General features: G+C 35.7%; 2 protein-coding genes across 6 annotated transcripts in view; one reads left to right on the top strand and one right to left on the bottom strand.

The window, feature by feature from the left end:
- Positions 1–644: 644 nt before the first annotated feature.
- Positions 645–2,517, bottom strand: LOC129247229 (protein Aatf). The gene is made up of 2 exons (XM_054886262.1): positions 1,017–2,517; positions 645–947 (listed from the first exon to the last, which is right to left on the bottom strand). The coding sequence occupies exons 1-2, from the start codon at positions 2,399–2,401 to the stop codon at positions 842–844; spliced, it is 1,491 nt and encodes a 496-aa protein (XP_054742237.1). The 5' UTR covers positions 2,402–2,517; the 3' UTR covers positions 645–841.
- A 13,036-nt stretch (positions 2,518–15,553) lies between these two features.
- Positions 15,554–25,751, top strand: part of LOC129247601 (adipokinetic hormone/corazonin-related peptide receptor variant I) — a 33,509-nt gene continuing 23,311 nt past the window's right edge. Inside the window, exons 1-2 of one of the 5 annotated variants that reach the window (XM_054886786.1) lie at positions 15,554–15,708; positions 18,817–18,944. Coding sequence is in view for 2 of the 5 variants with exons in the window: in XM_054886782.1 (XP_054742757.1) it covers positions 19,591–19,604 (14 nt within the window). In the remaining 3 variants the exon portion in view is untranslated. Of the gene's footprint in view, positions 15,709–18,816; positions 18,945–19,483; positions 19,605–21,295; positions 21,712–25,751 lie in introns of those variants that run through there. The other 4 variants (XM_054886785.1, XM_054886782.1, XM_054886781.1 and 1 more) reach the window with 4 other exon arrangements.

The raw sequence follows: 25,751 nt of genomic DNA, 5'->3' as shown, positions 1-25,751 counted from the left end.
AAAAATCAGGATACCGCAAAAAAGCTTCATCAGGACGTTCGGAAAAGCGATCGAATGAGAGTTCACTTGCTGCTTTCAAATGTATGTTTTCATTATTGTAAGTATTTCAGTGCCAAAAATCATATTTTTTTGCACTCGGCGACCATTGCAGTGATTCATTAAAATCAAAGAAAGTTTGTTTTTTTCCAAGAACGGTTGCTACTTGGTAAGCCTTCGGGTGCATAAATGCCATCCAAAACACTGCTAATAAACTATTTGCCGTACAAAATTGGTGGTAAACTAAAGGGATTTTCTTTTGTAATAAAGCATCAAGAGACGCATCACAAACTGCAGGGGAAACCCGACCTAAACAAATCTATTTTTTCAATTATTATATAATTTTCCCACTAATAAGAATACATACAATAAAACTACCTAACTAAAACATCATATCAAACAATAATTTTGAAAGCAATAATGCAAATAAATAAAGTAATATTACATAAAAAAACAGCGAACAAAATTTCCATTGAGTTTGCTAACACATCACAGTGGTGAAGGAGAAATTAAAGTAGTCTTGTAATTTAAAAACTCTTTAAAAAAACTTTGGCATGAAAAAATTATTAAGACACGTGAAAAATAATTATAATTAATACACGTATTAATAAAACAGATAACTTCAAGTTGTGCACACACTTGACACAACGAGTACGTTTATTAAATAAATAATAGAAAACAAAAAAAAACTATTTTTTACTAAAAACGTTATTTCATGGAAACTGAAAAAGTCCTACATGTACAACGGATTGTATTTGAAATAAAACCTTTCCTCATTATGCATACAATTGGAACAGAAATACACTTAAGCTGCGAATAATGATCTGTACAATTCATCTTTCGATTCCTCCGTCCACGTTGAGGTGTCGTCGGGCGCCATGAAATTTATCAATTTGTTGTGCACAGTGTAGCTGGAAGGTAATAAGCAACAAATTAATATTTTTCTATGTAGATACATTTTTATACTTTTTAAAACTTACCGCAATTTTCGACCCTTACTGGCGCGCGTATCAACCTTTTTCTTCATTTTTTGTCGCAGCTTCTGTAGCTCCACGTACTGTTGTGTTATCTCGCTGGCGCTCACCGAAGTATTCGTTTTGTACTCGATCAGTTCACGCAATTGCTGGTGATAAAAGTCACTATCATCGTATAACTCTACATTTCGGTTATGCTTTTGTGTAGTTTCTAAATCACCATTTTCAGCAGTTCCATTTTCTTCTACGCCATCAACATCATTTTTCAAGGTTTGCGATTTTTCAACAAGTAGGGAGCGATTTTGTAAAGTATTCTCAATTTTTCGTATAATATCATAATTTTCTGTTAGCGATTTCTTTTTCGCGCCTGCGCCTGGTGTTAGTAGTTTGGTGCGATCATCCCATTTAAGCAGTACCGCATTGCGGTAGGTGCTGAATTCTTGGAAATGTGCATCGATGTGATCAGCAAAACGCTTAATCGGTATGTGGTTATCCGCCTCAGGATCGTGTATAGGCAGCGGACGTTTCAGCGACTTTTTCAAAGCATTACGTTGTTCGGAAAATTGCTCGCATAAAGCATTTTGCAATTGCAATAAAGTGCTAAGCAGTGTACTAACTCGATTGACAGATTCACGCGATACATTGGCTAATTTCTCGTTTTCGCTCTGTTGCACTTTGAGTTGATCAGTCGTCGGTAGCTGATTGGATTTACTAATCACTTTTTGTGTGTGAATACGCATTTCTAGCAGGCGTTCCCAAATTTGCAATTGATTTTGCACACACAGACCTTTTTGTACTTCTGCTTGACGATTCGTTTCGGTGATTATGTCCGTTCCTTCCGTCTTCTCTTGATCACTAGCATCATCTTCGCTTTCTATGCCATCTTCATCATAGTCATCTTGATCATCCTCTTCCTCTTCGCCTTCTTCTTCAACTTCACTGTCCTCATTTAAATCACTATCTGCACTTTCGCCCTTTTCACTGTCATTCTCAAACGATGGTGCATCTCTTCTTCCTTTATTTCCAGCACCGTTCAGCTTTTTAGTGAACGCTTGTAAGTCCACGTCGTTATCATCGTCCGAGGAATCATCATCTTCTTCGCTCTGCTCTTCTTCACCCGAAAATTCGCTTTCCTGCTCTTCCTCGAGCTCATTTCGTGTTGATATTTTCCCTCGATACCGCGCACTTTGCTCTGATAAAAGCTTCACATTTCGTTTTCTGATATCTGAGGAGCGCGTATCGGGTATGTCGTATTCATCGAATTCCTCTTCCACACGTGGTTCCTCACCTTGCTCATCGCTGCTCTCATCCTTTCCATGGGTGTTGCGCTCTAGCAACTCGGAGATTTTGTCTGATACGGTTTTTGTTTTGGAAGTCTTCTTGCGCAGCATCTTGGAGTACGAATGTGTTTAGTTACACTGTATTTCTAATTAATTTACCGAAATATTGATGGAAACAACTAAACATCGTGTAAACGCAAATGGAAGGTATCAAACAGCTGTTTATTTGTTTTTAGCTTAACAGTGCTGCCATACTTTGTTGTCGTATGATGAATAAGAGTCGAAGTGTTCGGAGTATTGAGTTATCGAAAATCGAATCAATGCAAATCGGAAAATAAATAAAAATTTACTTGAAAATTAATAAAAATAAATTAGATTAATAAAAATAATGAGAAATTATGACACAGTGTTTTTTTTTTGTATTAAGACAATTTGAAAAGAAAATAATAAAGGCAAGAGGAAAATTTTAAAATTTATAAGCTACTTATAGACACCGACAAGGCAAGCATACGTATTACTCAAATTGATTATCTTTCATTTAAAAAACTTGAACACAAACGCGAAATTGCAATTTGATGAGTCCTTTGATATGTGAGGGAGTAAACCGAAACACGGACATGTAGTCTCATCACACAATTGGATGAGGGACCTACATGTTCCCATGACAGTCGGTTCTACGTAACCGAAACAACCCGGATTTATATCCGGCCAAGGCCTGTCACTTTAGCAGCATTCTCCGTGTATGCATGGAGAATGCTTATGCTGCTACAGTAACAACAACAATAATGAGGTACATACTCGTTTTGTTTGATAAATTAGTCTACCCGCTCAAGCCGAATTGAATACTGAAGATAGCGTCTTCCCAAAAAAGTTGCTGTTTTCGCGATTTTGACGTCAGGCTCTTTTTCAATACAAAACAAACAAAAGGAGGACAAATGACATGTTTTTTAAAATTCAGTGAACGGCTTGGTAACATTGTGATTTGTGAGATTTAAACTAAACAAACTAATTAAAACGAATTAGCGTGTGTTAAATTGTGCGAGAAAAAATTTATTTAAAATTGCCAAACCCAAATGCAGTTTTTTTTGTGTTTATATGTGGAATTTCTTGTGCTTGATAGTTCCTATTGCTTTCGCCTACTACTCCTCTTCACAAACAAGTGATTCCTCTTCCTTTTGTTTATATTTTCATGGAGCCTGACGACACAGCGAATTCGGAAGCCGCAATTTTGTTTTGTATCATCCCGTTCCCGTTTAAGATGATCTAAATTCGCTCTCGAGTTTCTTCTGAGTGTTTTGCTTGGAGGCTCACCTTGGTTAGCTCACACTGAATAATAAAGGAATAAAGGTAAAAAAGTAACAATTTAATATATTGCACAATGATAGCAAGCATTCATCAGAAAATGGCGACTTCTAAGGTTGCAAAAGCGTTTGTCCGTTGCGGCAACACATTTGACTTATAGTCGAATTGCTTGCCTGTACAGAGAGTGCAGCAGGCTTTGCCGGAAAATACCACAGTCGGCCATCTCTTTATTTTTGTCGGACACGTCCGGTAGAGACAACCTACTATACAGAATAGCTGATTTGTTTGCATACGACAATACGTTCAGTCGATCGCGTTGTATAAACGGACGCGAAGCACTCTGACCGGGCTATATATTCGTATAAGTTTATTATTAAATTTAGGATTACCGATGGTGGGATTTTGTACGGTTCCCTTTTAATAATTACGGATTTTCTCCATATGCAGAACATTGTTTTATATGGAGAAAATGGGCAACACCGTCTGAGGAAAGAAATGTTCAAAAATCAACGAAAATTTTGAGGCCCTTCAAACTTACACTTTATTGTACTAAACTTTAATGGACCATATAAATGGGTATATATTATATATGTATATATATATATATTGATTAAAATTTGTTGAAATTTAATGAATCTCATATAAAGTATGAAACTTGGTTTAATTATAGAATGAATTGTAGTTTTATACAAAATTAATGAAATAAAAAAAAAATTGATAAATAAATAGTCAAAATTTGTTAATATGCGGTGGTTCCATAATTTTGCAACGGAGTATATAACCAAATTGGTTGGATCTTATAAGTGTGATCTCAAATACGATTAGATCACATTCTTAAGGATGGTCAATTCCTGGAGAGACCCCGAAACAATCCTATCAACATACACCTAATTTTCGTCAACTTTAAAGCCTCCCTTCATAAGTTAGGAAGAGCTTTTCCCAGCCAATCCAATCAAAGTCTTTTCCCAGAATACTCATTTTCGTGTGATTTCTTCGATTCCATGTGATGAAATATATGTAATTTAAAAACTTTGGCATCATAAATAGCAAAATTTTTATGGCCTTAGCACACTCAGCGGATATTGAAATCGCTGCCTATAATAGAACTCAGCGTTAGGCGTTTGGCACTACCACTAAATTGCGCAAACATTAATTTTTTAGTGCTAGTTAAAATAAGGGTTTCCTTATCACTAAATCTTCAGTGTTTTAACTATCACACTTATTGGATTAATTATGTTATTTAGTGCTCTATACCCAACCCTGATTGAAATTCACATTACCTACTCTCAAACAAGAAAGGTTCCTGAACTAATAAGGGAACCACTCTGGAATCCAATACTGGGCAGCGCCAGGAAAAGAAGCTAGGTGTAATAGAAAACTATTCCTAACCATTAACCTCTCTAGTCAGAAAGGTTGTTAATGCCTCTGAAGTAAATGAATTGAATAATTGGCACGGGTAGATATTTTAGCGCTCACTCCCGACAATGTTGTCGAGTCTTCTGAGCATGCGTTTCTAGGGTGCGCCTTTATACTATTATAAAATGTGAGAGAAGGATCAAAGAAATATAAGTCCATTCGATTTTTTTAAATGCATAGGGAATTTTTTATACCTCAACTGCTTTTGGTTTTATCCAGCCACGCAAACGAAGTTACTCATACGCCCTGTCGCAAATATACAATTTTGATCATATTTAAAATTTAGCATCCTGGTACTAAAAGCAGCAAGCGTACTCCGTTTCGCTCAGATAACTTCTACTTGATTGCCAGGAATTAAGAGAAATGAACGCATTCGTATTTTTAATGGAAGTGACTTTGACGCATATTGGGAAAATTATCGAAATCAGTTGCTTTGGAAATTATTAGAAATGTTCTTAAATAAAAAAAAAAATAAGTTTGCAAAATATCTACTTTGGGAAATGCTGTGGGAGCGAACTTTTTTACGAATTAAAAAAAATGATTGTGAGTAATAGAAATCCTTATTTTAATCTTTACGCGCTCTATTTCTTATCTGTTGTATACTGCAGCTGTCTAGTTCACAAGTGCCAAATATGATTGATGTACGAGGCTATTTGCAAAAATTATAAATCTTCCACAAATTTTCCAGTAAAAGAATTACATAGGTAGACAAGAAATTTTATGAGACACCAGAGTATACTTTTGCAAAGTTTTCGGCATGCTGAGTCTAAATCTAGGCTAATAATTGCTCTGGGGGCTTAGGTTAAGATATTTTATGATATTTTAAGCTAAAAGTGCAAAAAACGATATTTTAGCCTATACTTAAGGGTATGAAGCATCGCGAATAATTTTTTCCAAAAAAAAAATATTTCACAGCAATTTAAAGCAAAGCAAATAAAAGCTTGGGAGTAGAATACCTTACCAGGGTCTTCAATATGCTATGGCCACTCTCATTATTCCTGACAATTGGAAATCAGGGAGAGTGGTTCCACTACTGAAACCTGGGAAACCCGCAAACCATAGGGATTCTTATCGCCCGATAACTCTCCTTTCTCCAGTAGTGAAGACTCTTGAAGCCCTTTTACTCACACTCCTTACGAAACATCTGACCCCAGCCTCACACCAGCATGTCTTCCGAAGAGTGTACAGCGCCACCACGGCACTCACCATCATTAGCTCTCAGGTAAGCCGGGGGCTCAACAAAAACCGCCCCTGCGAGAGGACTGTCCTAGTAGCGTTGGACCTAAAAAAAGCTTTCGACACAGTCAGCCATGCCAGGCTACTAGATGACATTCTGCAGTCGACACTCCCGCCAGGACTGAAGAGGTGGACCGTGAACTACCTGAGTGGCCGTCATTCGTCTGTGCTATTAAATTTCTCAGGCCCCTATTATGAGTTGGATTCGATCTTCGATATTCGTTGGTTGTCGAAGATCGAAAATAGAATGTCAATTTGGTATTATGAGCGGTGCAGCCCTGTCGAAATTTTCGTTGAATACCGAATTTAGAGTCGAATGCAATTTTGCTTTCGATTGTGTTGCATATTGTGGGTAAACTTGTTAAAATGTAAGTTGTTTGCGATTATTTATGGTTTTATAGTAACCAAATAATAAATATATACTAATTTTGTTAATTTTATGCAGGTCGAAAGTCGTGAGTACCAAACAGCACTTAGAAAGGCTAGTTGCATTAATGGAAGAGAATCCACAATTCGCAAAAGCGATTTGCACCAAAGTTCAAGCAGCAAAAAAATGGGAGGAATTTTCAACGGAGCTGAATTGCTTGGGACTACCAGTTAAAACGGCAGCAAAATGGATTAAGGTTAATAATGTTTTTTTTTTGTGATGTTTATAGAAATACATTTTTATTTTCCCTTGGCAGGTATGGGCTTGAAATACGTAGAGGAACTGAAATACATATTTTTTTCGAATGACGAATAATTGAATAAAGAAAATTTATAACAAAAATAAAAATGAAACTGTGGCGTAAAGGTTTCTATTTAATACTTTTTAGATTTTTCTATAATATTCTAAGAATTTTATTTCTTATGTTTTCTGGTTCTCCGTTATTTGACTCCACTTCAATATCTTCAGCATCATCGTTGAGGGTCTCATCGGATAACTCTTCCTCTGGAAGTTGAACATTATAAAACAAGCAAATGTTGTGCAAAGCTGCACACACATTAATAATTTGTGTTGCTGTTTTTGGAGAATAGTGAAGAGCTCTTTGCTCGGGTGCACTGCTGCAACTGGTTTTCTGTACTGGACAGTAAGTTCATAAACGCCTCTTTAGATAATCTAAAATTGTTTAGAAATCTGTAAGGAAATTTCTGTAATATTAAGTATGTCAACACATTTTGAAAATTCTGAACTTACTCAGTGGAAGCCATTTCTGAGGGGTTGGATGCGCCCCTCAACTGTTTTCTACTTCTAGCTAGTTCCACTAATCTTTCATCGTCCGATGAATCGTCGAACCACAACTCCGTTGTACTCATTTTCACACAAAATACTTTTCTTAACTTTTAAAAATGTTGTTAGCAAAGAATTTCATCACAATCGGTTTTTCTCTTATTTTGATTTGCTGTATCAGCTGAGAAAAATTATCTATTGTAAATGCGTCGAGCGATCGAAATTCACAATAGTCCTATTCTTCAACGAATGAGCACCATAATACCAAATGAAAATTCGTTCGATCAGCACTTTCGACTACAGTCGAAGATCGAATGTTGCTCATAATAAGGGCCTCAGTTTACTGATCTACAGAATTAAGAAATTAAGAATCAGTTTAATTTTGCTCGATATGACCACCTTTTGCCTTCACTATGGACTTGAGACTGTCCAGCAATGAATTGCAAGGAGCCCAAATGTGACTTGCAGGTATTTTGGCCCATTCGCGGGCAATGGCTTTTTTCAGCGCCTCGAGACTGGTGAATCTTTTGCTCTCCAAAATGGCCCAAAGAAAATAATCCATCGGATTCCCGTCTGGGGAATTTGAGAGCCACATACAGGGTCCACGTACTGAAAAATAGTTGTATTATAAATTAAAAGAAAGTTCAATTGCAAAACTCAAATCAATCAAATTAGTATTCATGCAACCATTTTCAGACTCTTTAATTTTGACTCCTATTGAGTTGTTCATCCCTTCCAACGTCGATTGAAACGCGCATGCGAGCCCTATAAATTTTCCTTCAAATTGCAGGTGCTAAATGGCATAGGACATAAAGATATACATACACCAATGTATGTAGACCCTGGACATTGTTGTCGGTGAAATTTCTATGTCAATCAACCACAAACAATAGTGGAGCCGCAGAAGGGTACCAAAAACTAATAGACGAATGTCAGTAGCACAGAGTAATTTTCACACGAAATAATAAAGTACATATATACAAACAAAGTAAGTATGTGTATAAGTGTGTATGTATGTACACATATACATATGTATTGATTGAAGGCGCTTATCAGCAATTGACCATCTTGTCACCGTGAACGCTTGCTTGCGCGTTCCCTTAATCATCTACCACGTTGTTGTTGTTGTTTACAAGATTTACGTGTATGGAAATAAACATCCCTGCCGGAAAAAAATCTCATTTGGTTGAGGTTAGCAGGCTTAATAAGCTGATTTTTGAAAAATTTACACTTTTATTAATGGGATTTTTTGGTAGCTTCAAATTGCAAGAAATTTCATTTATATGGAGAAAATGCGCAACAACTTCAAAGAAAAATATAATAATAATAAAAATTCAAGAATATGTCTTAGCAACTTCATACAGACACTAACATTTGAAGAAGTATAAAATATTTCTAGGAATTCTACTTGTAATTAAAAACTGTGGATTTGTGATGAAAAGTTTATAGAATTTTTCTAAGTTGTTTATAAAGTTTTAAAATTGGACTTATACGGTTTTTGTTAGCCAATGAGCTATACTTTTGTGCAAAAATAACATAAAAAGTAAAAAACCAAAACAAGAACAAATTTCAAAATTGGTCAAAATGCTGATGAGTTATCATTTTATCGCAGTATCGATGTACATATACAAAATTAATCACCCTATCGGAAGAATTACTATTTTTGAAGACAGCTGCAGTATTCAAACCGACAAGCAATGGAGTGAAAATAAGGAATTCTATTACTCAAAATCACTTTTCTTATTTAGTAAAAAGGTTATTCAAAAAACAAAAAAAACATTGGATGATTAATATTGTGCCATCTTGTTCATCGAAAGCATTCCCGATTAACGAATTGTATGTTGGAGCAGCGATAAAAGGTTGTGTAGATCTCGTACTATTTTAGTTTGCAGGTGAAGCAAATCGAAAAAATGATTGACACCGAAGAAGATACCGCAACAGTTCTTGGAGTTGCCAGAACCAGCTTAAGCCTACATTTTTAATGCTTATTTTCTGATCTTATGAAAACGTACAAATTCGTGGCTCAATATCGCCTCAATATAGTAACTAAAAGCTATTTGAGAACATGCATATCTGTGGCTATAACCGTCCGAAACCATAGTTTTTCTTTTTTATCTTTTTCAGATAAAATATGGAGCGTCGTTGCAGAATCTGTAAAACTCATAAAACACGAGGAACGTTCGGACACTGTCCGATCTGCAGAATATATCCAACAAGTGCAAGCGATCATTTACGAGCATCTCATCCGCCGAGTTTTCTATGAATATCTCCGATATGAATTCTACGTTATGCGCAGAAGACCATCTATGTCGGAACAAACACGAAAAACAGCGAGTTATTCAATCAAAATGCCTTCTAAAAAAAATAAATCACCCTGAAGCGCCAGAGATGTTATGGTTTTTTTTGACGAACAAAATTCTGACTAAGATCAAATGACTAACTGCAGAAATGAGAGATGGCCCTGATCCAATACTGTTATCATACACACGCAGTTTCCAGCCACTGTTATGGCTTTAGGTGCTGTGAGCAACAATGGACATGTCATGCCACTAAACTTTTTGACTCAAGGATTTCGAGTCAATTCTGCTGCATACTATATATCAAGATTCTAGAAACGGTTTTGTGATAATGTGGATTGATAGTGTACGCGGTGATAGTTCATACATCTTTCAGCAAGACTCTGCTCCTTCACACAAAATGATGGCGACACAAGATTGGATGGCTGAAATTTTCCATAAACTTATGGCCGCCTAACTCCCCAGACCTTAATCCTCTGCATTACTACGTATGGGGCGTAGTTGAGCGTGAAACCAATGAGTATCCTCATAACACTATTTCTTCTCTGAAGGCCTCAATTAATACCGTTATGTGCAAAATGAATAAGGAAGGATAATTGGATTCGATTTGCAATCGTTTCCGGGCCCGGATCGAGGAGGTTATTGCAGCTGATGGAAATTTTATGGAATGATTTTATAGATAATACAATAAGTTAATGTTGTGTGAAAAATTTGTATAGTCGAATCTATCATACAAGGTGAAGAGCAAAATAAACAAAACTGAGCTAAAATAGAAACGACAGGAGCTTTATTCTGATAACTTCTAGTTTATTTATTCAAATAGTCCCCTTTGGCCTCGATACACTATTTTGAGTGATCTAAAAGCTTTTCGAAAGCGTGTTTCAGGTCATTGACCGGAATGTCCTTCAGGATGTCGATACAAGCCTTTTGGATGGCCTCTACGAACGCAAAACGTTTTCCTTTTATGGCCAAATGCAATTTGCCGAATAGGTAGAAGTCACAGGGAGCCATATCAGACAAATACGGTAAGTGGTTGATAGTTAAAATACGATTTCTAGTCAAAAAATCAGTCACAAGAGTGGATTGATGAGATGGTGCATTATCATGCAATAAGCGCCAGCTTCCTCCTTTACGCTGTTCAGAGCGAATTCAACGAATGCGATGAAACAAACGCTTCAAAACGCCGAGGTAGAAGATTGCATTGACGGTTCGGCCCGTTGACACGAACTCCTTGTGGACAATTCCCTTGGAATCGTAAAAACAAATTAGCATCGACTTGATTTTTGACTTATCGAAACGCGATTTATTGGGTGGTGGCTCGTCTGGAGCCTTCCATGCGGCACTTTGACGCTTAATTTCAGGTTCATGTGGGAAACACTACGTTTTATCACCAGCTACAATGTTTTAAAGAAGTTCTCGTCTTTTCTCGCCTTTTTAATGAGGTCTTTCGAATGTTGAATTCTGAGCAATTTTTGGTCCTCAGTTAAGGGGGAAACCGGTTTAGGTTTATTAATGTTGAATTCTGAGCAGTATTGGGTTCTCAGTTAAAGGCGAAAACCGGTTTAGGAGGCCGAAATTGTGGTGTTTTTCGAGAATTTTTTGACAAGGAAGGAATAATCAGAAAGTTTTTAAACATGGAGGGTATTTTACTCATATTTTGAAGTACACTTTAAAATTCTTACAAGCCATTTCCGCCGGAAATAGTGGCGTTAGAGCGTGTTATCCATGGACGATCGCCATCCGAGTATCTTGCTGGTGGGCATTTCCTAAAAATATGAACCTAATTGTGATAAAATAATATTGAACATTGCATATCTTTGAGGCGCTTGAACACAAAGTAATTTTTTCATACCATATTTTTTCATCTATTTTGCTTAAAACAATTTTTTTCAATGATAATATAATCCCAAAATTAGGTTCATATGGATTAGGATTGAATAAAGAATACTCCGAAAAAAATTTATAACGATCCGTCTATAACTTTTTCAGCTAGAGTGCCCACCAGTTGGAAAAAAAGTAGTTTCGAGAAAAACGTCGTTCTAACTAACGCGCGCTATGGTGAGGAACCGACAGGCAGTCACTTAAGTGCTCATACAATCGGGAATAATGCCAATTTCGCTTTAAAATTTTTACCACAAATTCTGGAGTAGTTATACTAACAATTTATGCAATAAAAAAAAATCGATTTTTTGAGAAGTCTAAACTGGTTTCCCTCCTTAACTTTTGCGGAATGAAACGTGCACAGACCTTTCGTAAGCTCAAATGATCAGTTAAAATGTAAATAATAAATCGATGTTTTGGAGATATGCAACTCCGATTCCATGAGTTTCAACGATGATTTCGGTTCATTTTTGATAAATTTACGAACAATATCGATAGAGCTTTCGGTGATTACTGATAGATAATCATAGCACAGACGTAGACATTGCATAATTAGGCGGCCAAAAGTTAAAAAAAATAAATCAACTTAAGAACAAACTATTGATGCACATTGTTACCTGACACTTCTTAGAAACCCACCCCATTAATTTCAGCTCTCAGAATAGCGCACGCGCCGAATTACAGGTAGTCGGATTTCAATTGTCATTCACAGTGTGCATATATAATTCTCGGCGTTTTCCGTGATACATTTTTACAAAGTCAATATTTATTTTTGCAAATTTATTTTCACAGTCATTGTGATGGATATCGATAATCCAGGTATGTATCTTCATTTGTTATGTAGTAGTCACCAATTTTAAGATTGTTTTGTATATATTAGAATCTTTATAAAAGATCACGTTTTTTGAGTTAGATTTTTGTAAATTAAATATTTTAAAGGGGTTTATCACTATTTTCCCTGTTCGTCCCTGTAATATTCTTTAATTTCATAATTTGTGCATAGTTTAAACAATTATATAAAGTTATAATTAGCCGCCAACTCCCGCCTATTAACAAAAACTAGTTAATCAAATACTTAAAGGAAATACCTTAAAAAAATTATGTTATTAGCACATTATTTTTAAAGTAAGTTTTTCTTTGTCGTAGGTTCATCAAGCGCCTCTAGTGTGAAAGTGACGCGAAGATATTTATTTGACCTGATGCAAGGTCAAAACTTACCTACCTTGGATAAAAAATTAGATTTTTTGGAAAATTACCTTCTCGAGTGTTGTAAAGTTTTTGAAAATTGTAAAAAAGCTTTAAAGCATAAATATTCCTATTTTAAATCACAAATGAAACAAAGATGGTCAGGAGCAGGAAAAACTAAAGAACTATTCCTTAAAAATAATCATTCATGGTTAGAAGGGACTTTTGAAATACCAATGGATTCATCTTATCGCCAAGGTCGTCCATGTACATCGTTTTCTGAATCGAGTGATCGAAGCAAGAGAAGGAAGACTAAGGAAATACGTAGTTTGGTAAATCCTGAGGAGATTGTTCATGCTGCGCAAGTGATTTTACAAACTGAGGGAAAAAGAAATGCCTCTAAAGTCCTTAAGGACATAACTTATTCACCTACACGGGCTAGCAAATACATAAAGTCATACTCTAAGAGTAATGAGACAATTCCTCCACTCACCCCCTTTGAAGCTCTCAAAATTGATACTGCCAAATACGATGCATATGCCTTAGAAACTGCAAAATTATATATAAAGTTATATGCATGGCATCCTATGACTCCTACTATGCACAAGATTTTATTACACGGAGCCAGCATAATTGAAAATTCATTGTTGCCAATACGACAGCTATCCGAAGAAGCAGCAGAAGCGCGCAACAAACATTTCCGGTCGTACCGACAAAATTTTGCTAGGAAGTTTTCAAGAGAAGAGTGCAATCGCGACATCTATCAAAGACTGTTATTAACTTCAGACCCACTCTTAAGCTGCATGAAATCGATTAAGAAAAAATCAGAGAAATCATTTTTAAAAGAAACTATAAATATGCTTATTCCAGCTAAGCCAAATAATAGTGGTGAGCAGCACGACTCGGACTCGGAAGCAGAAGAAACATCTTTCATTTAAAATAAGTTTTCGTGTTAATTATTTATGTAACTTTGAATTTGATAATAAGCGATGTAATATAATATGTTAAGTGTTTTTATTCTTTATTTTATAAGCCCTATAAATCGAAAAAATTAAGTCAGCTCTTGCAATATTATATTTAAAGTAAACCTATTGTAAATAAATGACCTATTTGATAGTAGCCTAAACTTTAATTTTGTACCATTTTAGTAAAGTACATTACAAAAAATTTTTTGTACCTACCAATAAAAGTAAATGTCGTAAATTAATGTATTTTAACAGAAAATACTTATATTTAATTATTCTTTTCATTTAAAATGTATTCTATTGAAAAAATCTTTTTGGCCGCCTAATTATGCAAAATCTACCTACGTGCATCGCCGTACACTTTTTCCATCAATTCAAATGTCTCGATAAACGTTTTACCGATTTTAAAACAAAATTTGATGTTGTTGTTGTTATAGCAGCATAAACATTCCGCGTGCATATACGAGGAATGCTGCTGAAGTGACAGTCCTTGGCTGGATATAAAATCGGGTCGTTCTGGTTACGTAGAACCGACTGTCGTTGGAACGACAAAATTTGATATTAGCTCTTTGTTCGAAACTCATTTTTGTACCGATGACACAAACATTCTGACACTTTAGACGCAATAACTTCGCTTCCCCTAAACCGAATGTCACCAAGCTTTCACTGGAAGTCAACTAAGGATATGTCTTCCAACGCACTAACTCATTAAAAGATGGCGCCATCAAAAACATTTATATGACGCCAGTCTTGTTTATTTTGACTCTATTGTTTAAGTTTAGTGAGATTTAATTCTATTTCCTACAGGGAATTCCAGTACTCACATATACAAACAATTTGATACTGCGTACTTATATATGTATGTACATTTATATGTGCATTTATTTTAGAATTTGTTTTGTGCGAAAAAGCGATGCGAAATTTAATACACGGAATCGAAGGCGAAACATGAGCAAATAAACTCGTGTGCCGATGCACATACATACAAATATGTTGATAAACCGAAAACAAAAAATAAATAAATACTTATGGATAGGCTGACAGTTAAAGGAGAAGTGTGGAATTGTAACAACAAACACCCTTGCAGGTGTATTCATGGCAAAGTCGACAATGACAATGACATTGACAAACTATCCTTGACTGTCAATGGCTAACTCAGCGAACAGGTGGCTAACGGTAAAACAAATTGGACTCATTAGGCGCCTATTGTCCTGACACCGAATCAGCTGAACCACATAAACATGAAGCCACATACATATATACATATGTACGTAATTCACACATGTGTGTATGTATGTTTGCCTGTCCACAATGTAAATGTCACAGATGGCATCAACAAATGCGCAGCTTTACGCTCTCTTATCTCTTTACCCAATACCATCAAAGCGGTTTTTTATTGACAACTATTGTTGCAAATTGTTATAAGGACAACAGTCGTGGTGGCAGCAAGAGCTGGAAAAAGCATAGGAGTAACAACAACAAAACCAACGTAGTGGAAAACAAGGCTCAATTGAAAACAATTGTTTGCGCCACAGGAGGCGTTCACGCCTTTTCCACTGGCATCCTGTTAGGCGCACACCAAAGCAAACCACCCACAATACACATCCACACAAATATAGATAATACATCATTATGTATGTGAGGTGTGTGTGTGCGTATGAGTATAGCAGGCATGAACACACGTGAATCGTTGCGACAGTTTCATTTCGACTTTATTCCCAGTTTTGAATGTGATTATTTCGCAATTTCGTTTCATTTTGAAGCGAAACGTCTTTGAGCGCGCAACGCTTGCCGGTCGGTCATTGCAGGCGCATATACGCACATACAGTGGATTGCTGATACGAAATCGAGTTACGCAAAAGGCGCGACCTTACGCGTGACGCGCTCTACCAATACGCAACTCAATTGAATTTAACTTGTCACACAGTAGGAAAAGAAAAAAATTACAATAACAATAAGAAAAGGAAAAATAATACTTAAGTGCATACATTTCTACAGGCAAATAAGAAACAAACAAACAAACATGAATAGATACACCTGTGTTCAAAATGATAGGAGCGCGAAGAATTAGCAAGCTTTAACTTTTTTGTGTTTAATGTTTTTATATTTTCATAAAAGTATGGCGCATTCTCAAACGAAAACCATATAACTCAAAGCTTCAAAGCTCCAAACTTTGTACAAAAGGTTAGGTTATGCATATCTGGCTGACCTGAATAGGTCTCACATAGACCACAAGCGTGCGTAGTGTTACCAGTGTTGTAGAAGTAGTGTTAAATATAGTTGGTGATACATTTCTTGGCGAGTTTTAATAAACAGTTTAAAATTTTGCCAGCAATATCCTTCAGAGATGAAAAGTATACTGATCCCAGGTGGTTGTAACGAGTTCTGCTTAGAGCATGACAGTGGCAAAGGAGGTGTTTTAACGTACCCCATTCTTCTTCGCATAAGTTACACGCGTCTTTCTGCGCCAATCCCATTTTAGTTGCGTGATATGGAGTGAGACAATGCCCCGTGAGTACTCCAACCAATATTTTACATTCCTTCCTTGGGAGTGACAAAATAAGGTTGATTGCTTTCGTGCTGCAAGTTCGTAGCATTTTTTTGGCAATCCTGTGGCTTCTCAAAACTCATAATAGTTAAAAAAAATTGCATTTTCGATTCCTTAATCAGAATTTTCAAAAAAATACTGGGTATGCAGTTTTTTAGGAGCGTCGTTTGAAAAGGCCGTGCAGAGTCACAGAGATGGCACTACTGGCGCGTCACGCGATTATGTTTAGTTAGTAGCATCTCTTGGAAAATGAGATCTATTTCCTTGTGTTTCACATTCCTTTGAATCAAGGAAGTCGAGTGATTTTCATATTCCATCACGAAAACGCGCCAGCTCACGCCTCAGCAGCTGTGGTCGCAAAATTAATGGAAATAGGGTTGCCGCTCTAGAATGATAGAGAAATAGATTGCGCCTTCCAAATTCGCCGTATCGCAAGAGTCCATCAATAAACAAACAACAGGAAGGGGAATAACTGGTTTGTGAAGAGGAAGAGTAGGCGAAAGCAATGGAAACAACCAAGCACAAGAAAATATGCACACCCGCACATACTTTCTAGCCACGGTGTCTTTCACATAAAAACGCTTAAAACTGCATTTGAAGGCTTTAAATTCATTTGTGCTGTTACAATTTAACACGGAGAACTTCGTTTGCATTAGTTTGTTTAGTTTTAATCTCACAAATCACAATATTACCAAGCCATTCAGTGAATTTTCACAAACATGTAATTTCTTCTACTTTTGCTTATTTGTATTGCGAAGAGAGCTGACGTCAGGCTTATCAAAATCGCGAAAAATAAAGTAACTGTTTTTTAAAGGCGCCACCTTAGTTATTCAATTCGCCTTGGTTCCCACTCGTTTCACATCGTTCCTATTCTCCAGATTTGGCTCCCTTATATCCCTTGGACTTACTATTTGTTCCCTAATTTGAAGAAATGGTTGGCGGGGAAAAATTTTATTCAAACGAAGAGGTGATTGCGGAAAAGGATACCTAGTTTTCAGACTTGACCGAATTCTATTATACGGAAGCGATCAACAAACTAGAACAGCGTTAGATGAAGTGTATAAGCCTGAAAGAAGACTACGTTGAAAAATAAAAAGGTTTACCCCGAAGAAATAGGCAGTTCTTATATTTGCACGTACTTTTCAAATTCTCTTCGTAGACCATTAATTTTTAGTATGATAAAGTGTTAAACTTAGTTACTTAGTCGCTCAAAAATTTTGCTGATTTTTCACAATTTTTTTTTGTTTTGCATATGAACTTGAGAATTTTCTTTCATATAAAGCAAATGCTCGGCAGCCTTTTGTATGGAAGAAAATGTTCAGAACCTCAGCGAATAAAAACACAATTAAAAATGAACCAGAATTTTGAGCCACTCGAAACTTGAAACTAATTTTAATTGGCCTATAAAACTGCATACACAGCATTATTTTGAAAATTCAGAATAAAAATTGGAATTTTTATGTATATTTTTTAGAAATTTTTGAGATTTTTGTGAGTCTTGTATCAAGTTTGGGATTTTAGAGCTTATATAGATTTTGTTGGAGAATGCACTATATATATTTTTTTGAAAAATACAAAAGAAAAAAAAATTAGATGCCACAAAAAAATGTCGCCATCATCTTGCATTAAGTTCCGCATCGCTTTTTCGCACAAAATATTGTATGTAGTCACAATTTGTTTATGTGTGTGAGTACAGCGATTTCTTCAAGAAAATCAACTAAATCTCACTAAACTTAAAAAAAATTAACTAGCACCAACTCCAACCCCTTCCCAGAATTATTTTAAAGGTACCACACATTGGCAAGTTTTGGCTTACTTAACTATTTTTTAATTTCAACTATTTTTTTTTTTAAATATAGTTCATTCTTTACTAAATACCATTTTCAAATCAATTTTCTACATATTTTCGTCAGAATTTCTAAAAATTTTCATCAAAACCTTAAAATATTGAATTGAATCAGAAAAATAGTTAAAACTTGATAATTCATCGCGCTCCTATTATTTTGAACGTAGGCGTATGTTGTCTTCAATTAAAGACTTTTGAAAACGCAATTTCTTTGCACGCTGCTTCAAATTTTTCAAACCATTATGTGCGGCATATGAAGTATATATGTATGTATGTACGTAGGTAGGTCACAAGACCGGCCAGTGAATTGGTTGATTTTTGTGTAAACGGCATATATACTCGTACATACATGTTGTTGTTGCATTTCACCAGCTAATCCAAATCATATTTTGTGTGTAACTGTGTGTGCGCTTGTTGAAGCACTAAATTTTATGTTTGTCCTATCAACAATCTTTATGATTCAATGAATTTATGTTCAAGTAAATGAAAAATAAACAAATATATAAATAAATATAATAATGAAAAAAAAATAATAATAATATAATAAATGAAAATATATAAAATATGGAAACTCGATTTTGAAATACGTAGTAAGTGGGCATAAAACCAATACTTAAACATAAAACTTTTCTTAAAGCAGACTGACAAACTGAATTCGCGTGGGATTAGCTTCATTAGAGCTTACGAGCCTCTTACGGGGAAAAAACCTGGATCCGCTTTAAAGTGTATTTGTATAAATAATTTTAAAATTTAGTAACAATTGTAGAGGTAAGTAAACATAGAATTGTGTTCAAATACTTGGAAAGCTGACTTTGTTTAAATTATTTAAATTTTACGATCCTTTTTCCTACATAAATATATGTTGCTTCTAAGTAATATCCTTCCGACAAAATATATATCCGTCTATGTTTTTTCAAAAGTAGGTTAACACGCATCCGTCCAAGGCAAAAAAACTTCAATTTGACACAACAGTAAAAATCCTAGAGTAGGTTAGAAGTTTGTATATTTATAGAAAATAAATTAAAATATTTTTTTTTCCTTGTTCACTCCTCTCGGGAGCATAGGTCCTCGACAGGACTCTTCCATCGTGCACGGTTCTGTGCTGTTATTTTTGCACCGTCCCATATGATGTCGGCATCTGCTAGTTCCCGCAATATCGACCTTCTCTAAGTGTTTTTTGGACGACCGCGGGTTTCAGTCCAGTGCTATTCTCGTGATGCTATCTGGTGGTTTTCTCAATGTGTGATCCATTCATCGCCACTTTCTGCATTTGATTTGCCTAAGGATGAGTTCCTCGTTTGTTAATCTACACAGTACGTCGTTACCCATCTATTATGAACTCTTTAAACCATCTGAAACTATCAATGAATGGATCAAGTCAAAAGAACTCGAATTTTTCGCCTGAGGAATCCGTATGCTGCCTGAAAGGTGAAGTAAATTTATAGCTTCCAATGGCGCATACTCCACAAAATATCGTGTTTTATTTAATTGTTTAAATAATTCGTAATTTTGGTGAAGAAAGGACATAAACTTATTCTCATGCCCAATATATTGTGTCAATAAATATGTATGCGCATTAATTTGTTCAAAAACATTTTTCTTACCAAATTTACCAATTGCTTCTGGGGTGAAGCTCATAAGTTTGATCTCAATGTTGCTGGCGAAATTTCACGACTGTGATGTTAGTACTTGCCTTTACCGGTAAATTGTCGAAGAAAAATTTGGTGTTCACAACTTTTGCGTTAATCACAGACATACCGTATCATATCATACTTTAAAATCTGAATGTAAATGCCGCAGATATGACCAAAAATGTGCAAAAGACACTCCTATGTCTGGCCAGAAAAATTGTTTTTTTTCCAAATTACCTTACAAAAATACTTTAGCCTCAGGACGAACTTTTTATTCTCTTATAAATTAATACGGTCGTATGTGCATGTACATTAGTGTATGTGCATCGTTTACTCTGTAATAGTTTAAATTTTCTCTTTATTTTGTATTTACATATGTACACATTTTTTATTTGTTTGTGGAATGATCAGCCTATTTAATCTTGCTACTTGTGCATATATTACCTAAGCCTCACATAACAATCTGAATGTGATACTAATACAAACATATCGACGGTATCAGTGACTCTTCACCAAATCAGTGAATCGCGCAGTGAATCGAACTTTGAGCAATTATTGTGTAAATAAATAGAAAAAAAAAACAAATGCAGAGTAATGAAAAAACAGAATTAGTATTTATACTTCTAGTTGGTACACAAATTTTATAGCCTTTTGATTTTTTGTGTTGTCTCTGCTGCTACTATAGCCACTGCCATTGTCTGTCAGCCAACCATCCTGTTTGGCTTTGTTGTTGCTGATTATTTGATTATATTCCATGTGCTTATTTATTTTTGTTGCCGTTTTATATTTTTTATTGCGCGGGCGGGTGTTTGTAGGGTCAAGTGAGGTGAGCGCGTTTACTTATCAGCAACAGCAGCAGCAGCAGCTATTGAAAAACATTACCCAATGATCTGCTCTGCAGACACCACCGCACAAATAAGTACGAGTAATAAAAATGTTTACGAGAATGTACCGCAAGCGCTGCGTCTGCCATCAGAGCTGCCTACTTGAGTCCATTTCGAATGAAAATCGGCTATCGATCAAATACGGAGTCAATTGCTAGTATGCGTTGATTGAGCGTTGTAGAGTATGACTTATAGTATGATACACAGTTAGTGTGATGAACTCAACACATACTGTGCATGTATGTATATCTGTACTATTCTCTTACTAGAAGCACGACCACAACAGCACTCGGCGCAGCAGCAAAGAATTCACATGGCATAGATTATCAATTCGTTGTTTTCCAGCGTAAACATTTGAGCGAGGACTCGCGACTACCTTTTATACGTACATACACACACATGCACATGTATACTCACCGAGGATTGTTGTTATTATTGTTAATTGATCTCGCAGCACTGTTCACAGCTTTTGATGCTGCTACTGCCACTGTTAGTACGACATACATGCATGCATATGTAAGTGCGGCTTGTGTGTTGACGTCGGCAGCATTATTGCCTGCAGGTTGTTGCTGCTGTTAACGACAGGCGAATGCTTTCATTTATTTAGTTGCTCACTCGTGCACGGCGAAAGATGTGGTGCGGTGAACGGTACGCGTACGGTTTTGAAGCATAAACGGGCTTGCAGGATATTATAAGCGTGATAACAGAGAAATCATATACATATGTATGTATGTGCTTATATACGTGCACTTACGATCGTACTTGTGTGTATTTGTGGTTTGGGTACAATGAACGTTGTATGTTACTCATACGCCTCGTCAACTAATTAAGTGGTCTACGCAATTAGACTACGAAGTCGCGACGCTGATTCGGTCAAGGTCAGCTGCATTACGATACATTCCGTGTTAATTTTTTCTTTATAAATATATTTTTGTCTACTTTGTTTTCGTGTTAATAAATATTATAAATAAAAGACGTACAGTGATAAAGAACCAATGTTTCAATTCGATTGAGAAAAAAGTGAGTTTTGGTTGCGAACATTTTGTTTTTCGCTTTGAAGTGTATAAATATTTTAAGGTTTTCTTAAGAAAGAGTTATAAAGTGTTTCATATAAAAGTTATATACACCCGTTGGCAGCTAATTATATATTGTATATATATTAATAAAAACAACAAAAGAGACATACTTAGTCCATAAGAAGAAATTCAGAAATTTCACAAAAAAAAGTATTTAATTTACATTTCTTTTTTTATGAAACCTGCCAAGAGTTGGCACGTATACCCTTTTGGGGTGTTTGACCGAGCTCCTCCTCTTATTTGTGGCATGCGTCTTGATGTTGTTCCTCAAATGCCAGCTAATTAGAAACACGATATTTTCAGCGCGCACAATGTTTTTTTTTATATAGAGAAAATGCACAACACCTATTGACAAGAAATTTATTAAAAATCAACGAGAATTTTGTGTTACTTCAAACTTGCATTTTATTATAGCAGGTCAGTCCATAAGTTCGTGCGTTTTTTAAAGGTGGTTTTAAAATTAATAAAAAAGATGTTTAAAGTATTTATTAGTCAATAATATATTTTCCTTCATTATTTACAATGTATTTCCAACATTTAGGCAAACTTTTAATTCCCTGCTCAAAAAAATGTTTGTCCTAGGAGTCAAAACACGCTTCGATATCCCTTTTTATAGCTTCTTTTGAGGAGTAGTTCTTGTTTTTCATATGGGATTGAAGTCCACGGGAAAGGTAATAATCACAAGATGCAATATCCGGAGAGTATGGTGGATGCGGCACTAGCTCCCATCCGAGCTCGTTCAGCTTGCCTAATGTTTGCCTTGCCGTATGAGGTCTTGCGTTGTCGTGGTGAAACAAAACTTTGCGTCTATTCACTGAAGACTGTCGGCTTTTTTTAAGCGCCTCAGTCAGGTTTGATAGCTGATGGGAATATTAATAAGCAGTTATAGTCTGGTTTGGTTTCAGAAGTTCATAGTAAACAATACCGACCATATCCCACCAAATAGATAGGAGAATCTTCTTGGGGTGAAGGCCATCTCTAGGGGTCGGTTCTGGTGTTTCATCTTTATCTAACTATTGGCGTTTGCGAACAAGATTATTGTAAGGGACCCATTTTTTATCACCAGTAACGATACGGTTCAAAAAACTTTCATTTTCAAGCCGTTGCAACACACATTCACTCTCTGCTGAAGGTTGGCGACGAAAAGTCTATGCGGAACTAATATTTCCAGCTTTGATACCTTTCCCAACTGAACCAGGTGCCTGTGAACTGTTCCATGTGATGGATTTAACCTCTGAGTTATCATATCATATCGTCAAATTTGGCTCAGCTTTCACGAGTTCGAGCAAGGCGTCGGTGTTAAAGACTTCAGGACGACCAGCGCACGGACTGAATAGAAAGTTTTAAATTTTAATGAAACTGTTTCGTAATTTTATAAACCTTGTATCAAGCTGGAAATTTTTATTTAATTATATGATATTATTTTGTTGTGTCATAAACAGTTTTTTTTTTATAAAAAATTAATAAACCTTAAAAAAAAAATAAAAAAGGAAGGTAGTCAAAACTGTTCGAATTAGCGCGCTTTTAATTAGCTGTGAACGGGTGTATGTATGTATTAATATCCGGTAATAAAATTATGTGTTTACTGTGTTTGACAAATCGAATATTTTTATTTCTGGTTTGTTTATTGTTTTTTATTTGCCTTTTCTAGTGAAAAATAGTGAAGAGACTTACATGTCGAAAAAATAAATTCATTATTTAGTCCGGGGGTTCTCATGCACTTCATACAGTACATACAGTAGAAATGGAACCCTACTTTATGTAATATAATTTGCATATCACACTTCCCTTCTTCAATAAACTCACTTAAGATGCAAGGAACCAATCGCAATTATCTTCTGATTAAATAGTGAAAAATTTAATTTCATAAAAAAAAAAAATAAAATAAAATACAAAAGCAATGCCTCATAACTTTTACTTCATTGGTACTTATTTTCTATGCAATATGCCTAGTTTATGCCCAGCATGGAAGCTTCGTTATTCTTACTTTCTTCCCGCTTCTCTATTCACTCGGGAGAGTTTTTATTAATGCAATTAAAATTCTTTTACCATAACTAAAATACCCAAATTTATATACCAAATTAAATATAAAATTCAATTATGTGAATAAAATTTTCCATAAGCGAGATTAAATGTCAGAATTTGGCGGTTGCAATAGAACCACTTATTTATGAGTATTAGAACTCTATGAGTCAGAGATTATTTATAGTAAATGGTTCATCAAAATTATTACCATTATGTTGGGTGAAAAAATTTCTAGATTAGAAATTGTTAATTCATGACCATTTAAATGTCTTCCTTTAAGATTTGTTTTATATTTTTTAATGCAGACTTTTTCAAATATTCAGGCGCAGATTTTCTTTTAACTGCATAATACTTTTTTTTTACTTTTGATATACGACTATGCATCCCAATCCATCTTCTGCTGGAAAAATGTTTATCATCAGCGATTTGCTAGCAGAAAAAGCATCGCATCAAAAGCAGATCACTGCAATTTATATAAAGCAGAAAGCCAAATTGTAATTTAGCGTTGGAAAAAATAAACGTTAAAAATTTATGCGTGAATATATTTTATACTCTAGGTAAGTGTATAGAAAACACACTTTGTGCAACTATTTTGAATTTCGCATTTTTTTTAGTCCATTTATTTCATTTTTAAAATTGAAATGAAAATAAAATATCCACTGACCGTGAAAATTAGAAGTTTTGCTGGGTTTTTCGATTATTTTTTTCTTTTTCTTCTGGAAAGATCTGCACTACAGAGACTGTTCGAGAGCTCATGGCCTCCTTTCCACGCGATGAATCGCAAGCCAAATAATTAATACAGGGTGGCTGATGAATTTTGCTACATTAAGAAACTCAAATAACTTCTTTTTTAGTGTATGAAATTCATTTTTCTTTTTTTCAAGTTGAAGGTCATTAAATTTTATTAAATGTAGCTTAACTAGTTTTAAAAATAATTGAATTTAAATACCCCCCATGCTCGTTGACACAAGTGCGGCATCTTAGTAAAAAGTTGTTCATTGCTGCTTTGAGAGTTGCGACAGGAATAGCCGCAATTGTTGCCCGAATGGATTGTTTTAGTTCATCCAAATTTGTTGGCTTTGTTTTATAAACTTCTTGTTTACATAAACCCCACAAGAAAAAGTCAGGTGCAGTAAGGTCAGGCGACCTGGGGGGCCAACGTAATTCGGAGTTTCTTGAAATCAGTTTATTGGGAAATTTTCGTCGCAACTCTGTCATAACAGTCTGGGCTATGTGAGACGTTGCCCCATCTTGTTGAAACCACACAGAGTTGAAAGGAATTCTCTTTCGGCGTAGTTCTGGATAGAAAAATTCTTTCAGCATTTTCAAATAACGGTCTCCAGTAACCCTAACGGTGAAGAAACCGCACACCACATTGTCACGCGAAGAGGATGCAATTCCGTCTCGTGGAGTATCTGTGGGTTAGAAGTACTCCATATTCGACAATTTTGTTTGTTCACATTGCCGTTTAAATCGAAATGGGCCTCATCAGACATGAAAAGGCAGTTTAACATGTTTTGGTCTTCTTCCACCATTTGCAGGATCTTCTGGCAAAATTCCAAGCGAATCGGCAAGTCTGCTGCATTCAGTTTGTTAACCATTTGAATTTTGTAGGGAAATAAGTTTAAATCTTTGTGCATTATTGTTTGCAAAGACTGTCGGCTGACACCAAGTTGAGCAGATAAGCTTCTTGTTGAAACCCTTGGATTGCTTTGTATAGCTGCAGCTACAGCAGCGATCGTTTCCTCCGTCCGAACTGGTGGGTTTCGATGATAAGGCCTTCTTGCGACTGTTCCTTGCTCAGCAAAATTATTCACCAGTCTCATTATGGTCCATCTGCTCGGGGGATCGCCGCCAAACATCCGCCTGTACTCTCTCTGTACCAAAACTACGGACTCCAGTGCGTGATAGCGGCGGACTATCCAAATTCTTGTTTGCGTGTCCCAGTTATCCATTTTA

This window comes from Anastrepha obliqua, chromosome 5 (genome assembly GCF_027943255.1).
Source record: "Anastrepha obliqua isolate idAnaObli1 chromosome 5, idAnaObli1_1.0, whole genome shotgun sequence".
NCBI lineage: Eukaryota > Metazoa > Arthropoda > Insecta > Diptera > Tephritidae > Anastrepha > Anastrepha obliqua.
This window is presented reverse-complemented; position numbering and strand designations above follow the sequence as displayed.